Below are 15,556 nucleotides of genomic sequence, written 5' to 3' on the forward strand. Positions count from 1 at the left end.
GGGGGGCCGGGGGGCTCAGTGCTGCGCGGGGGGTCCCGGCTCCACAGCCAGAGTGTTGCTGTCCAAGGGGGTCCCAGCCCCATAACCATGGGGGTCCCAGCCCCGCACTCGTGGAGGGGTCCCAGCCCCACGTCCATGGTGGGGGGGGGGGGTCCCAGCCCCGCACCGGGGGGGGGGGGCGGGGAGGAGCCCGGAACCACCGAGCGAGGCCGCCGGGGCGGGCGGGGCCGGAGCGCGCCGGGCGCTGCCCCCTGCCCCGGAAGCGCTCGCCCTCCCGGAAGTCGCGCCGTCCAGCAGCTCGCTCTCTTTCCGCCGCCATCTTGGGCCCCGTTCCCCGCACAGTGAGTCCCGCCGCCGCCATCCGCCGCCATCCGCCGCCGCGCGGGCCCGGCGCCGCCGTGGGGGCCGCCCGCCGATCGCGGGGGCGCGGGCGGGAGGACGGGCGGCGGCGGCGCGCGCGGGCCGGCGCCGCCGATGGGGCTCTGGGGCCGCCGGGCCGGGGCAGGGCAGGGCTGGGGCGGCAGGGCCGCGGCCCCGGGGAGGGGACGGCGGCGAAGCCCGGGCCGCGACGGGGGGAAGCCCCGTTCGCAGGCCGGGAGCGGGCCCGCGTCCGCGGGGGGTTGAGCTCTCTTCCTCCCGCCGGGCCGGGGCCGGGAGGAGCTCGGTCTCTCCGGGGCCCCCGGTTCGCGGGCGATTCGGGGAAAGGCAGCGGCCCGGCCCGGCCTCCCTGGGCCAGTGCGGCGCTAACGGCGGGGCTGGGGCGTCCTGTTTTTTGTTTTTCTCCTCTCAGAAATGCCTGGTGAAGCTACAGAAACCATCCCCGCCACAGAGCAGGAACTGCCACAGCCTCAGGCTGAGACCGGTGAGCCCTGCGGCTTTCTCGCGTGCTTCCGAGCGGGCCCTGAACTCATCCAGGAGAAATGGGGGATATCGGTGAAACCGGTTGGTGGGGGGGCGGGGAGGAGAACAAGCCTGTCCTCACCAGTGGGATCCTTTGGAAGATTTATTAACCTCTAAGGAGGAAACTTGGACATTGGTGGGTAAGCAGGTTTCATCTGCCCGGATGGATGAGTTTACGTGGTCTCTCCGAGTGGAAGCGAGAGTGGCGGCAGCCTGCTCGCGGGCCGGGGCTGCTGCAAGGCTCTGGGGCGAGTACGCGTTGGGCATCGCTAGCCGCAGAGCACCAGCTTGCTGCCGGTCGGGTGCCATCCTGACTGCTGTGGTCACTGCGTGAGATCTGTTCATGAGTCTCGGTCCCTCTGGCTGAGTGACGTGCTGGTTGTCTGCTTCACAGCTTTGGTGCCGTTCTGCTCTGTCTTAGTATTTTTTTCTCTGTTATATCCAAAAGAAATCTGTATGTGGTTTTGTCCAGGTGTTTCAGCTTCCTAGCTAAAAAGGTCTTGCACAATGTTTACAGGAACCTGTTCTCACCTAAATCATGTTTTTTGTAGCCTGCTTTCATCTCCCAAAATACTGGGAAAAGTATTACATCCTCTACTTTTTGCTTGTACTTTAATGGGGAATGTATGTAACCAGTTTAGAATCCCATTCTGTAATCAATATTCCCGTAACAGATTTGAGTCTTAAAACAGCTGGAGGGAGGGTAACAGTTTTTATCAAGAGGACAGTATAGTTATGAAATCACTAGGATTATTATTAGGGATGTGTAGAAACAAAAATCCCTTTAAACTCTAAAATTGGTTAGATTTCTAGGTTCTCTTTGGTAGGGTTTGGCTAAATTCCAGCAAAGAAGACATGGGCTGCTTCATGGCTCCAGTCGGAAGGTTACAGCGGGGTATGGCACTCACCAGCCATCGTGCTTGGCCTTGACACACAGCTGATGAATGTGCTGTTAAGAACGCATCACCCTGTCCTTGGGGAGGGGAGGATTAGAGCTGTGAGTCAGTGCAGCTTAAAAAAACAACCCGGGCAACCTGCTTGTATTTCGCAGTGTGCGTTTTTGTACGTGTGCCGCTGTGTGCGGGGGGAGGAGGGGCACGGGAACGGGGATTTCTGAACTGTTCTCACACCCCCTGTATATTGTGCTTCTTAACTCTTTTGAAGGTTTCCTGGATGCTGTGATCCAGTGAACAAATAGTCTGCCCTTGTTTGCTGCGTTTCTGCCTCGAGGCTCAGGGACACACTGCATGAATATGTGACTGGGCCTGGTCACCTGGCCTGAGGCATGGGGGAGCCGCACGGTGCATGACGGGTAAATGGGGGATCTGTCCAGAGCGCGTGCGAGTTGGATCCGGGGACTGCAGGGAAAGTTGAGGCTTCTCGAATGATCAGATACTGCTGCCAGAGAGGTTTTATTAAGAGGAAGCGGCCTGGTACCTTCTGGTGCAGATTTAAATGACAGCTGTTGGTATGACAACTGTACTGTTGGATACGAGGGGCAGCTGTTGCTTTTTAAGATCTGCTCAGGCGTAGCTGGGATTCCTGAGGTTCGGTCCCTTTCCGGTGCTCTTGTATCCCTTGCCTTTTCCCAGGGCAGTTTTTCTCTAGGTCTTAGGTGATAACTTGCCCCTTTTCTCCTCTCAGTTCTTGGCTTCTCTTGGGTCTCTAACAACTTCATGGCGTACCTAAAGGTCAGGATATCTTGGCCATGGGTAGCGTGTACTGAACAGCAACAGCATTAAAGTACCTGCTCCCCCAAACCCTGGGGAAGCGAGTGGGGCTCTCGAGGAGTGACGCTGGCAGGTGAAGAGGCCAGAGGAGCTGCGGCGGCAGGGAGGGCTCGCAGGCTGGGGCTGTAAAGTCTGAGGCTGCTCAGGAGCCGTCAGGTAGGTCTCCATTAACAGGGTGGAGATGGAAGGGGTGTGTGTGTGTGTCTGAAGAGTTGCTGTATTTATCTCATCTCTGCTGAGCAGGCTGTTCTGAGATCCGGCAGGGCACAAAAGGAGCTGGCGCTTGGAGAGTGCTGATGCAGGGTAACAGTCTTGCTGTGGGTGGGAGTCTTCAGATGGTTTCCTTTGACATTTAGCTTATTTCTTGGAGGTTAGTTGGTCCGTGGAAAGTGTTTAATGCTCAGTGCTGTAGTCTGCAGTCCAGGGCTTCAGCCGTTCACATGTATGCAGCCTGGCCTTAAGAGGCTTTGCAGCCTCGTTAATTTAAGCATCCCTTAAGAAATGATATGTGCCTTTTGAGAGCCCTGCATCTCACCTTGGTCTGTGGAGGTGGCCGCCAGAGTGGTGGAGTTGTCTCTGGAGAACAAGCAATGATTTGGAAACATCTTACTTATCTGAGGGATGGTCTCAAACGGTGATCTCTGTGGTGCAAGTGGAAAAGGAACAGGGAGATCTGGCAGGGATGGGGAGGAGTTTCAGTAGAGAACGTTTTTGTCTTTCTGGCTTGTTTTGTGAAAGGCTTGGGACCAGCTCAACTTTTGGCCAAGTTGCATCGCTTCTTTTTGAAGTGCCACTAGATGTCCTCTCTGGAGCAGGAAGTGTCCTGATGTGTGCTGGGCCTTACTGGCCTTCAGCACAAGACACTGACTTCCAGCACTCGTTAACTAGCTGCCCAGCTCTAGTCCAGTGTCTGTCTCTTCCCACCATCCTATATTTTGGAATAGGTTGGGAAAAATGAGGCCTTAGGAACATGTTTTGGGCTACTGTCCCTGGAGAAGAGAAAGCGATCTCATCTACAGAGGGAGGTGCTCTCTTTAACACATGTATTAATGACAGCAGAGAGGTGAGGACTTGAGTCTCTGCCTAGCCCCAATCCTAATTTGGGAAAGACCAAGAAGGAGCAGTGGACAGACAGACAGTTTGCCCTGTCTTGGGTAGGCAGGTGACCTGTGTAAAGGGGCTTTTGTGCCACTGTGTTTGTGTCCTTCCTGTTGGATGCAGCTAAAGCAAATGAGAGCCAGTGCCCTGAACTGAAGTAGGGAGGAAATTTATTGCTTCCTTACGTGACTGGATCTTTGAACTGGATCGTGATTTGAGCTCATCAGATGTTGGTGTGGCTGCTCCTCGGCAGCAGGCCTGGCTCCGTTCCCCAGGGCCCTTTCTGTCCCTGCCATCCTGCTCTCTTGACAGACGTGCTGGGACGCGCTGCCTCCTGGGTTTGGGGTTAATGCAGAGCTTGGGGCTGAAGTTACCGGAAGGGTGGATGTGTGGCTCTGCCGGTTCTGCTCTCCTGACCTGCAGTGTTGCCTGTTACACTGGTCAGACCAGCGCTGTCATCCTTGGCTCTCACAGTGCCTCTTCCCTGAGTGAGTTCCCTCTGGTTGTGCTGCTGCTGAGTTTAGTCTTTGATATTACGAATGCCAGGGCTTTCAAAGCACTGACTTGAGCTGGGAGCGAGCCAAGGAAACTAGATGGTGAGCGATCCCAGTTGGCAGGACTTGTCTTAATAATCTGTTCTCACTTGTTCAGCTCCAGCTGTCCTTCCTCCCGCAGCCCCTGGTACTGCACCTCCTGTCGAAGCACCAGGTATTCCGGATCCCTCCTCAGTAACACCTCGTGTGTCTCATTAACAATAGTTTGCTGTTCTGGATGGTTGCAGTTACATTAACCCTAACACTTTGCAAGGGGGAGCGTGGATCGCTGTGTGGGAGCCAGGACGCCGGGGTCCTGCCCCTGCGCTGCTGCTGGCTCAGCGCGGGTGAGTCACGCCATTCCTCTGTGCCTCGGTTTCCTCATCAGCGGAGGAGCATCTGCCTCACGGGAGGGTCTGCATGTGCGGCGCACCAGGGATGAGGGGAAAGGGGCTGCTCTCTCAGTTAGAGCCTGCCTGCGAGAGCGCTCCTGCAACAGTCAAGCACTCAAATGTGTTAAATTTGATAACAGTTCCTTCCTGCTCTTGGGTGGTGATGCGTCATCCTTGCTGCACCTGCCAGCCTGGGGTGCGACTCCCCAGGTTTTGGGAGCAGTGTTGGCAGTTTGGCTGGGCCCCAAGGGCTCCGTGCCCGAGGGAAGGTTAATGCAGCCCCTTTAGTAGGGTGTGCCGTGCGCAGAGCTGACAGCGAAGTCTCCACGCGCCTGCCCCATTGGGTCCTGCTGTGCCCGGCCTGCTGGGGCCTCCTGGCTCTTCAGATGCTGCCTCCTTGTACGCAGGGGGTCTGAGCAGAGCTGCACTAGACGGGGGAAGTTTGGGGCAGCATTACTGGTTCTGTTTCTTTACCTCTAAGAGGGCACTTGTACCCCATCAGCTCATGTGCAGGCATGCTGGCACAACGTTCTCTGTAAAATCGGTTCTAATTTCTAGAGGCAAGTGAACATCACAGTGCGCTTTGGGTCTGGTAGGTCAGGCACGCTTTTATCTGCTGCTCTAGAAGCTGAGCACGAAGTCTAGGTGCAAGGCCAACTGCCCCGCTGATTTCCAGCACACTGCTGTAGGTAGAGCTGTCTGCATTCCAGATCTTTCCCTGAGCCAAGGATTATTTCCCTAGGTTTATGGGCTGGAGAGTGTGCTGGAGCAGAGTGCTTCACCTGTGTGATGGGAAGACAGTGGCTCTTAGTCCTTGAGCCCTCAGGGCCTGTGTGCATGGGGGGGCTTGACCAGGAGAGCCCGGGTGTCTGTGCATGTGAAAAGCCTCTCGCTTGTCACTGTCCTGGAGTTGGCGGTGTGGGGAGTGTTTGCAGAGCGCCCCAGTGTGCCACGTGCAGTGGCCTGGTGAGCTCCGGGTCAGGATGGGGCCGGAGGACCAGCTGCGTTCGGTGCGGGTGTCCTTTGCGATAACTCTCACCTTTCTCCTGTCCTGCCCTTGGTTTCTTTTTCTCATCAGTTCACTTTGTTTCTCTCCTTTAGCTGTTCTTCATGCTGCTCATTCCCCAGCTCTGACTCCTTCTCCGTGCCCTGCAGCTGCCGCAGGCCCTGCTGGCCTGGCTCCCTCGGCTGGGCAGCCCACCCCTGCCACGGCCCTGCCTGCCCCTGCCTGCCCCCCAGCCCCTGCACCAGCCCCTCCTGCCCCCCTGTCCCCCCCTGTGGTCCCAGCTGCAGTGATGCCTGTGTTTTCTGTTCCCCCACAGCTCCCTGCCCCAGCCCCACAGGTCCCAGTTACTTCTTCCCCTTCCTCTCCTCCAGCCTTGGCTCCACAGTCCCTGACCGGTTTTGCAGCCCCAGGATCTCCAGGGCCTGCTGCTGCCCCAGTTGCCTCAGCAGCTCTGGGACTCCCAGCCCCAGTGTCTCCTGCTGCGGCTGCTGGTCCTGCCCCGGTGACACCAGCTCCCTTCACCGCCCCCCCTCTCACTGCTGTTTCCCCCCTAAGCCCTGGTTCTCCCCCAGCTGCTCTCACTTCTGTGAAAGCTGCTCCGTTTGCTGCCCCTCTGAGCCCTGCTGGAGCTGCTGCCCAGGCGCCTCTCCCTGCTCCTTCCTCAGCATCTCCCAGCAGCCCAGGCGCTGCCCCGGCTACTCTCCTGGTGGCCCCTTCCTGTCCCCTCGTGGCGCCGTCTGCAACGGCATCTCCCCTGGGAGCAGGTCCCGTCTTCCTGCCAGCTTCAGCTGCTCTTCCTGCAGCCGTGGCTTGTCCTCAGACCCCAGGCTCCCCCCCTGTTGCGGCCCCTCTCTGTCCTTTCATGGCACCAGCCGCCATCGCTCCGGCTTGCGCCCCTGCAGCGCCAGCCCCTCCCGGGAGCCCTGCCTCTCTCCCTTTGGCTTCTGCTTTGGCCGCGGCCTCTCCCCAAGCCCCAACCCCGGACTCTCCCCTGCCCCCTCTCATTCCTCCCGAGTGCCCAGCTCTGGCGGGTGCCATCCCTCCACCTGCCTTCCTGGCTTCCCCCGTGGTGCTGGTCCCTTCCTCACCCCCAGCCCCTTTGATGCCGGCTGGGATGTCACCTGGCAGCCCTGCTGCTGCCCCACAGGGCCCAGCACCTTCTGTGGCCCGGATTTGTCCTGCAGGCCCTGCCTCTCCCCTGGCAGCCCCTGCTGCTGCTGGTTCTCCTCCCGCAGCACCAGCTTTGGCAGGTCCTGCTTCTCCACCGGCTCCTGTCACCCCTCCGGCAGGCAAAGCCTCCCCTGCAGGCCCAGCCTCTCCCCTGGCAGCCCCAGCTGCTTCCCCTGTTGCTGACGCAGCACCAGCCATGGGAGCCCCAGTCCCTCCCCCTGTGGCCAGGAGACCTCCTGGGAGCCCAGACCCTCAGGCAGTGCCTGCTGCTGCTGTTGTGGCAGCTCCGGTCGCTCCTGCACTGTCCAAAACCTCTCCAAGAGCTGCCGCATCTGCCCCGGGGAAACCAGCTCCGGCAAGTCTTGTCTCCCTGCCAGCACCTCCTGTGGCTGCTGCCCCATCTGCTCCCTCAGCCCCTGCTGCCTCCTTGCCTATCACACCAGTAATGGCAGCTCCAGCCACCCCTCCAGCAGCCAAATCTCCTCCCGCGAGCCCTGTCACTGCCCCGTCTCCTCCTTCCACCCCATCTTCACCAGGGCTGGCAGCTCCTGCTGCCCCTCCAGCAACCAAACCACCTCCTGTGAGCCCTGTCACTGCCCCATCTCCTCCTTCCACCCCAGCTTCACCAGGGCTGGCAGCTCCTGCTGCCCCTCCAGCAGCCAAATCACCTCCCGTGAGCCCTGTCACTGCCCCGTCTCCTCCTTCCACCCCAGCTTCACCAGGTCTGGCAGCTCCTGCTCCTCCACCAGCTCCTGCTGCCCCTCCAGCAGCCAAATCACCTCCTGTGAGCCCTGTCACTGCCCCATCTCCTCCTTTCACCCCAGCTTCACCAGGGCTGGCAGCTCCTGCTGCCCCTCCAGCAACCAAATCACCTCCCGTGAGCCCTGTCACTGCCCCGTCTCCTCCTTCCACACCAGCCACACCAGGGCTGGCAGCTCCTGCTCCTCCACCAGCTCCTGCTGCCCCTCCAGCAGCCAAATCGCCTCCCATGAGCCCTGTGACTGCCCCGTCTCCTCCTTCTACCCCATCTTCACCAGGGCTGGCAGCTCCTGCTCCTCCACCAGCTCCTGCTGCCCCTCCAGCAGCCAAATCTCCTCCCGTGAGCCCTGTCACTGCCCCATCTCCTCCTTCCAACCCATTTTCACCAGGACTGGCAGCTCCTGCTCCTCCAGCAGCTCCTGCTGCCCCTCCAGCAGCCAAATCGCCTCCCGCGAGCCCTGTCACTGCCCCATCTCCTCCTTCTACCCCATCTTCACCAGGGCTGGCAGCTCCTGCTGCCCCTCCAGCAGCCAAATCGCCTCCCATGAGCCCTGTCACTGCCCCATCTGCTCCTTCCACCCCATTTTCACCAGGTCTGGCAGCTCCTGCTGCCCCTCCAGCTCCTGCTGCCCCTCCAGCAGCCAAATCTCCTCCCGCGAGCCCTGTCACTGCCCCGTCTCCTCCTTCCATCCCGTCTTCACCAGGGCTGGCAGCTCCTGCTGCCCCTCCAGCAGCCAAATCGCCTCCCGTGAGCCCTGTCACTGCCCCGTCTCCTCCTTCCACCCCATTTTCACCAGGGCTGGCAGCTCCTGCTCCTCCACCAGCTCCTGCTGCCCCTCCAGCAGCCAAATCGCCTCCTGTGAGCCCTGTCACTGCCCCGTCTCCTCCTTCCACACCAGCCACACCAGGGCTGGCAGCTCCTGCTCCTCCACCAGCTCCTGCTGCCCCTCCAGCAACCAAATCACCTCCTGTGAGCCCTGTCACTGCCCCGTCTCCTCCTTCCACACCAGCCACACCAGGGCTGGCAGCTCCTGCTCCTCCACCAGCTCCTGCTGCCCCTCCAGCAACCAAATCACCTCCTGTGAGCCCTGTGACTGCCCCGTCTCCTCCTTCTACCCCATCTTCACCAGGGCTGGCAGCTCCTGCTCCTCCACCAGCTCCTGCTGCCCCTCCAGCAGCCAAATCGCCTCCCATGAGCCCTGTCACTGCCCCATCTCCTCCTTCCACCCCATTTTCACCAGGACTGGCAGCTCCTGCTGCCCCTCCAGCTCCTGCTGCCCCTCCAGCAGCCAAATTGCCTCCTGTGAGCCCTGTCACTGCCCCATCTGCTCCTTCCACACCAGCCACACCAGGGCTGGCAGCTCCTGCTCCTCCACCAGCTCCTGCTGCCCCTCCAGCAGCCGAATCGCCTCCCATGAGCCCTGTGACTGCCCCGTCTCCTCCTTCTACCCCATCTTCACCAGGGCTGGCAGCTCCTGCTCCTCTACCAGCTCCTGCTGCCCCTCCAGCAGCCAAATCGCCTCCCATGAGCCCTGTCACTGCCCCGTCTCCTCCTTCCACCCCAGCTTCACCAGGCCTGGCAGTTCCTGCTGCCCCTCCAGCTCCTGCTGCCCCTCCAGCAGCCAAATCGCCTCCTGTGAGCCCTGTCACTGCCCCATCTCCTCCTTCCACCCCAGCTTCACCAGGACTGGCAGCTCCTGCTGCCCCTCCAGCTCCTGCTGCCCCTCCAGCAGCCAAATCGCCTCCCATGAGCCCTGTCACTGCCCCATCTGCTCCTTCCACCCCATTTTCACCAGGACTGGCAGCTCCTGCTGCCCCTCCAGCTCCTGCTGCCCCTCCAGCAGCCAAATCACCTCCCATGAGCCCTGTCACTGCCCCATCTGCTCCTTCCACCCCATTTTCACCAGGACTGGCAGCTCCTGCTGCCCCTCCAGCTCCTGCTGCCCCTCCAGCAGCCAAATCGCCTCCCATGAGCCCTGTCACTGCCCCATCTGCTCCTTCCACCCCATTTTCACCAGGACTGGCAGCTCCTGCTGCCCCTCCAGCTCCTGCTGCCCCTCCAGCAGCCAAATCGCCTCCCATGAGCCCTGTGGCTGCCCCAGCAGCCCCTGCCCCAGCTCCAGCCCCTCCTGCTGCTACTGTGAGCCCTGTGCCTGGCACATTGGCTCCAGCTCCAGGTGCTGCTGCCCCACCTGCACCCGTCTCTGCCGCTTGCCCGGTCCTGGGGGTTCCTGATGCCCTCCCTAAGCCATCAGCTGGGGCCGCTGCCCCTGCAGCCTCCCCTGCTGTCAGTCCTGCCCCTCAGAAACCAGCTGCCAAGCTTCCTGCCACTTCCCCCAATAAAAAGCAACCTCCTTCTGCTAAGCTCCCCAAGCTGGCACCGCGCACCCCCCCATCCAAACCTCCGCCGAAAGCCCCAGCCCCTGTCTGTGCTGCTGTCGACGACGACGACCTGCCACCTCTGATCCCCCCAGAGGTGCCCGCTGTTGAACCGCCTTTGCAGCCCATCCTGGTGGACCTCTCACCCAGAGCAGCTGTGGCCCCCGCTGAGGCCCCAGCTCCTCCGGCTAAGCAGCCTGTGCTGAAGAATGACAAGGGTATTTGCCTCCTCGGTGTGCTGTGTGCGTGGAGTGTCACTGGCTGCCCACCGGATACTAACCCGTAGGCAGGGGCTCCACCTGCCCCTGCATCGCTTGGGGTGTCAGTCTAGATGAGCTGTCTTTAGAAACGCCGCGCGGTGCAGGCAGGCCTGAACCACGCCAGGCTGAGCCGAGCCCGCCTGAGCGGCTGTCGAGTTCGGAGGTGGGGGAGCGGGGAGGGGTCGCCTCCCGGCCTGCAGTCACGGGATCGGGCAGGTCAGGGCTCACTGCATGGTCCAGCGCCAGCAGGGGCGACTCGGCATCACTAACGGTGTGTTCTCGGGCACAGAGCACGGTGTGGCTTGTGGCACGGGTGTTGCAACCGTTGTCTGAACTGGTTTTATGCTGAAACTGGTCCGTGCCGCCACATGCATATACCCCCTGGCATGTGTCTGGCATCCACCGTGGTTTTAGCTGTTCCCTTCCCCTCTTCCCTGCGCGGCTGTGTTGGGGACGTGTCACTGCACTCTCAGGTGCACTGTGGTCACTTGGAGCTGCCGGCACACGCACCGGCTCTGCCGAGGCCCGGTGTCTGCTGGCTCCCCGGGAGTCGGCCAGCAGAAGGGGAGGCGCGGGCAGTGCTGGGGTCGAAATGGCTCCCTGCACTCTGGGAGAAACATGTTGCCTGTGTGAGCTGTTGGGATCCCCCCGACTCACACCAACAGCCTGCAGAGAGAGCTTTGCTGAGGGCTCTGTGTTCGCTCAGCGTGTCCGTGGGCACAAAGGCCTGCGCTGAGAGAGGGAAATGGAACTGCGTTCAGGTAATAGCTGCCCAAGAGAAGGCGTCATGTTCATCTGCCAGCCTGCTCTGAGAGCTGAAGAGAGCCCCGACTGCTGCTTTCTCTCCTGTGTGGTCAGATACCGGCTTCCAGGGGGGGCCGGCTTCCAGGCCAGCCACGGCCTCTGCAGCAGAGAGGCGCAGGAGCTGGCAGCCCTCTGAGCCGTCCTGGGCTCGTGGCGGCTTTCAGGCCCTGGCACAGATGCCAACTTGAGCATCCAAAGATGCTTTTTCCTGATAGGGGCTTTCAAGGTAGTTACAAATCATCCCTTTACTAAAGCCGCTGATAGGCTTGGCTCTGCGCAGCAGCCCCGAGAACTCAAGGTGAATTGGATCTCATTTCCATGCTGCACGTCTGAGCTCCTGCAATCCCCAGTTTCGCTGCTGTCTAAACAGGTTTGAGCAGAATTAAGGGAGTGTCATTCTTTGGCCTCCGCGGGAGCCTCTGTCAGTGCAGGGCTCGTGCTGACTCACTGCCGTAAGGGGTGCTGCCATGCTGTGCGTGCTTGTTGCCCGAGCTGGGGCTGCGAGGCTGGCCAGCATGTTACCTTCAGCAAAGGGAGCAGCTCTGGCTCGGGCTGCCTTTTGGGGACTCCACTGACTCACCAGCGAGCACCGGCATTCCCGAGCGAGCCTCCGAGCACCTGCAGTGCTCCAACAGCCCCACAGGAGTGCGGCCCAGCCTGGCGCAGGTCAGCTGCGGGTGCAGACGGGCGCAAGGCCTCACCCCCGCTGGCCTGAACACCAGGTTCTCTCCTTGCTGCTGTGGGGGAGCTTCCATCATGGTGAGAGTGCCTGGAAAAGGCAATGCTCTTGTGCCACGGGCTGGCTCGTTGTTTGGGATTGCAGGGAGAGCTCCTTCTGCCAGGTATTGCTTAAGCATTCTGACTCAAAATTCATTTCAGGTGGAATGCTAGTATTTTTAAATAGAGGGAACACTGACAATTAAGTTTCTGTGATTTGACAAGCTGGTGATTGCATGGAATTTATTCTCTAGGGCTTTCCAGTGTGTTTCACAAAGTTTGTTGGTCCTTGAGAGTGTTCATATGTTCCTGCAAAGCCCTGCTTGAGTTAACTCTGTCAGCACCAAAACCCCCCCCACAACAAAGGTTACGGCAAAGCAGTTTGGTTCTTTGATCTTGCTGTGTTCTGGGGACTTACCTGCCTCTCTTTGCAAGGTCCTAAGCTGGAAAGAGTGACATGTTCATTTCAATAGGGTCCGGAACAGAATCTGACAGCGATGAATCTGTACCAGAACTCGAAGAACAAGACTCTACACAGGCCACGACACAGCAGGCACAGGTAGGGCAGTGGGCACAGGCCAGCCGTGCTCACCTCCCGCTCCTTAGGAGTGCAACTCCCCGAGCTCGGCAGTGGGTTTTGGTGGACATAGCGTGTGCAGGGAGATGTTCTTCCTCCTCAGAATCACCTGAGGGTCCCTCAGGCAGCCCCCATCTCAGGTAGCTCATGCCAGGGAATGTTGTTTGGAGAGCCCTCATGGAAAGGACATGCCTCTATTTTTCTTTGCCTCCCTGTTGGTCAGAGAACAGGTCCCTTTGGGCTCCCAGTGCCCAGCGGTGGCAGAAGCAGGATCCCCTCAGATGCTGTCCATCACCTCCTCAGAGCTGTCTAAGGTGCCTCTTGTTTTCTGTCCTTGCAGCTTGCAGCAGCAGCTGAAATAGATGAAGAACCTGTTAGCAAAGCAAAACAGAGTCGGAGTGAAAAGAAAGCACGAAAGGTAAGATGGGACGGCAAAGGGACCAAATCTCTGTATAGCCAACAACCTGCCCATGGATGGGATGAGCTTTACTTCAGTGTGGCACAGTATCTCTGTGTGCTTGGGAGTTCATCCGATGAACCCTGCTCAGGATTGCGCCTCCTCGCGTCCTGCCTATAGCAGCAGGGCTTTCAGGAGCTGAGAAAGGCTGGTGTGACTTTCTGCCTTGGTCAGGCCCCCAGGCAAGGCGATGCCCCCCTTTCACGGGAAAAACCCTTGTGCCTGGAGTGGCTCGAGGTCATGCTACGGATCTGTGCCAGTGCTGGGAATAGAAAGTTCCCTCCCAGGCACTCAGTGCAGTGTCAGTCTAGAAGCCTTTGAATGCTTGTCTGCAGCAGTAAAACGCACATTTTCATTCACATGAGTGCATCAATTGTTGGACCCTGGTCTCCAGAGAGCAGATGAGCGTACGCGTCTTGTGCTGGGCTGGGCTGTCTCACTAACTTTTCTTTCTCTCACTCTTTTTTCTCTTTTTTTTTTAGGCAATGTCTAAACTGGGCCTTCGCCAGGTCACAGGAGTAACCAGAGTCACCATTCGGAAATCTAAGAACATCCTCTTTGTCATCACAAAGCCAGACGTATACAAGAGTCCGGCGTCAGACACCTACATCGTCTTCGGCGAAGCGAAGGTGCGCTGACTCTACATCGTGCCTGGCAGCCATGTTAATCTGTATTCACAGCAGCGGGGTGGCAGCTCTGCGGTAGCAGGGTTCATCCTTGCCACCTGCGAACAGTGGCTGCAGCTGGCTGGGTCCCTGCTGCTGTGCCTGCCCCTAGAGAGGTGTGGGCAGGCCCCAGTCCTCGCTGACGGCTGGTTTCCCAGCTTGGTTGTGCAGCAGAGCTATTTAATGTGCTGGCACTGCAGCAGAGCGAGGAACACAGCTGTGACTGTCTGAGCCTGCGTGCTGACATCCCACTCTGCGTAGCACTGGCCTCACTTGTGCTTCTTCTCTCCCCCAGATCGAGGACCTGTCCCAGCAGGCCCAGCTGGCAGCTGCCGAAAAGTTCAAAGTGCAAGGAGAAGCTGTCTCAAACATCCAGGAAAACACACAGACCCCCACCGTGCAGGAGGAGAGCGAGGAAGAAGAGGTATGCCTTCCTCAGACTGTCCGCAGCGGGGCGGGACGCTTTGTTCAGAAACTGAACCAAAATGCAAAACCCGGCCCCTGAGCTGCAGGACTTCATTGTGTTAATGCGCATTCATGCTAAGCGGAGCGTGCTGCTCCGCGGGGTTCTCCCTCCCCGCGCCGCCCGCCGGGCAGCCCTGGCCGGGCCGGGGGTTCCCAGGCTGTGTCCTACATGTGGTCAGTTGTCTGCTTGACCCGTCCACTGCTTCGGCCGTGGGCTGAGCAGAGGTGCCCTGGCTGGAGGTGCCCCAGAGAGCTCTGAAGAGCAGGAGCTGGATTTGCCCTCCACCAGGGCAGTTCCCTGCCAGGCTGCTGTGCTCTGCTTTTGCTGCATGGATCATAGTTTTGCTCCCCAAAGACCCTTCCTCCCCTGCCTGTTGCATTTGCTTTTACAGGGTTGCCGCATCAGCTCCTCTTTCTGCCTGAGCCCCCTTCCCTGCCACTCTGTGCCACATCTAGAGCTTTGCGTTATGACACAGAGTTTTCTTTCCTTCTTCTGAATGTTTGGCTTGATGACAAAAGGGAAGTGCAGGGTCCTTCCCCTGGAGAAGCTGGTCCCAGTCGCTGTCAGAAGACTGTCTGCAGGGCTAGATAGTGCCCAGTCTTGCATCCCAGCTTCTGCCTTTGGCTTGACTTGGAGCTGCCCCAATCCAGACAATCCCATTTTTCTTCGCTGGGCACAGAACAGGCCGTGCGTTCAGCTGGAGACAATCCTGGTCTCTGTCTCCTTAGGTTGACGAAACCGGCGTTGAGGTGAAAGATATTGAGCTGGTCATGTCCCAGGCGAACGTGTCCCGAGCAAAGGCAGTCCGTGCCCTGAAGAACAACAGTAACGACATTGTAAATGCTATAATGGTGAGTGCCTGCCCGCAGTGGCATCTCCAGCCAGTCAAGTGAGCCTTGAGCCTGGGGAAGAGACAGAATGGTTTGAAATTAAACTTCCCTGTGGGGGAGACATGCGGTGCTTGTTTCTCTGCTGGTGGAGGAAGTAGGGAATGAATTTGGGGGTCATGTGGTGCAAACTGGAGGGAGTTTGTTTCCTTCCATCTGCACCCCAAGTGTCTGTTTGGGGTATCAGGTACCTCCACGCCCTGCGCAGTGGCTTACTTCCGACTGGAAGGCCAGGAAGCGAAACAACCTGTCGCACACCCTGCTGGGCAGACAAGCCGCAGGGGCTCGTCTTCCCTAACGAGTGCTGCACTTGTCTGGAGCCGGACTTCTGTGCCGGTGGGCAACGCTGGCTCCTAACTGCTCTTTCTCTTTGCAGGAATTGACGATGTAGCCGTCAGGAGGGAGGAGCCTTTTTTGGTGTTTCAGAGAAGAGTAAAATGCAACTGAATTTAAAATTTGTACTATTTCTATCAACTAATAAAAGTTGTGGCTTATTGTTGGTGAAAGATTTTTCACTCTTTTTTGGCTTTGCTGCCCTCCCCTCCCTGGTAGCTGAGGCCCCAGGGTGGAGCCTTCATCCTGGGAAGATCTCAAAGCCCGATACTCTGTTCTGTCACACCGTAGAGGAAGAACACCTGCTCATTCCCTCATTTCCTTCCTGTCGCCAAAGGTCGGCTGGCTGGGAGCCCCAGGGAGGCCAGCCAAGGCCTCCGACTTCAGCGCGTGCCTGGGACACTGATTTTAGCACAGACCGTC

The 15,556-nt window shown here is 59.1% G+C and overlaps 1 protein-coding gene across 2 annotated transcripts; it reads left to right on the forward strand.

The window, feature by feature from the left end:
* Positions 1 to 249: 249 nt before the first annotated feature.
* On the forward strand, positions 250 to 15,306 carry NACA (nascent polypeptide associated complex subunit alpha). 2 transcript variants are annotated; one of them, XM_067314190.1, is made up of 8 exons: positions 250 to 341; positions 791 to 862; positions 12,222 to 12,307; positions 12,666 to 12,743; positions 13,265 to 13,411; positions 13,743 to 13,871; positions 14,642 to 14,764; positions 15,177 to 15,306. In XM_067314190.1, exons 2-8 carry the CDS (start codon positions 793 to 795, stop codon positions 15,189 to 15,191), a joined length of 648 nt encoding a protein of 215 aa, XP_067170291.1. In that variant the 5' UTR covers positions 250 to 341; positions 791 to 792; the 3' UTR covers positions 15,192 to 15,306. The 2 variants fall into 2 exon arrangements, with proteins under 2 accessions (XP_067170291.1, XP_067170290.1); XM_067314189.1 differs by lacking the exons at positions 250 to 341; positions 791 to 862 and adding an exon at positions 6,704 to 10,185.
* The last annotated feature ends 250 nt before the right edge of the window (positions 15,307 to 15,556 follow it).

Source organism: Apteryx mantelli, chromosome 33 (assembly GCF_036417845.1).
Source record: "Apteryx mantelli isolate bAptMan1 chromosome 33, bAptMan1.hap1, whole genome shotgun sequence".
Lineage (NCBI taxonomy): Eukaryota > Metazoa > Chordata > Aves > Apterygiformes > Apterygidae > Apteryx > Apteryx mantelli.

Coding starts and splice junctions, on each gene's coding strand:
- NACA (XM_067314189.1), top strand. CDS start 6,762: ATGCCGGCTGGGATGTCACCTGGCAGCCCTGCTGCTGCCCCACAGGGC. Junction 10,186..12,221: donor TGTGCTGAAGAATGACAAGG/GTATTTGCCTCC, acceptor TCATTTCAATAG/GGTCCGGAACAGAATCTGAC. Junction 13,872..14,641: donor AGGAGAGCGAGGAAGAAGAG/GTATGCCTTCCT, acceptor CTGTCTCCTTAG/GTTGACGAAACCGGCGTTGA.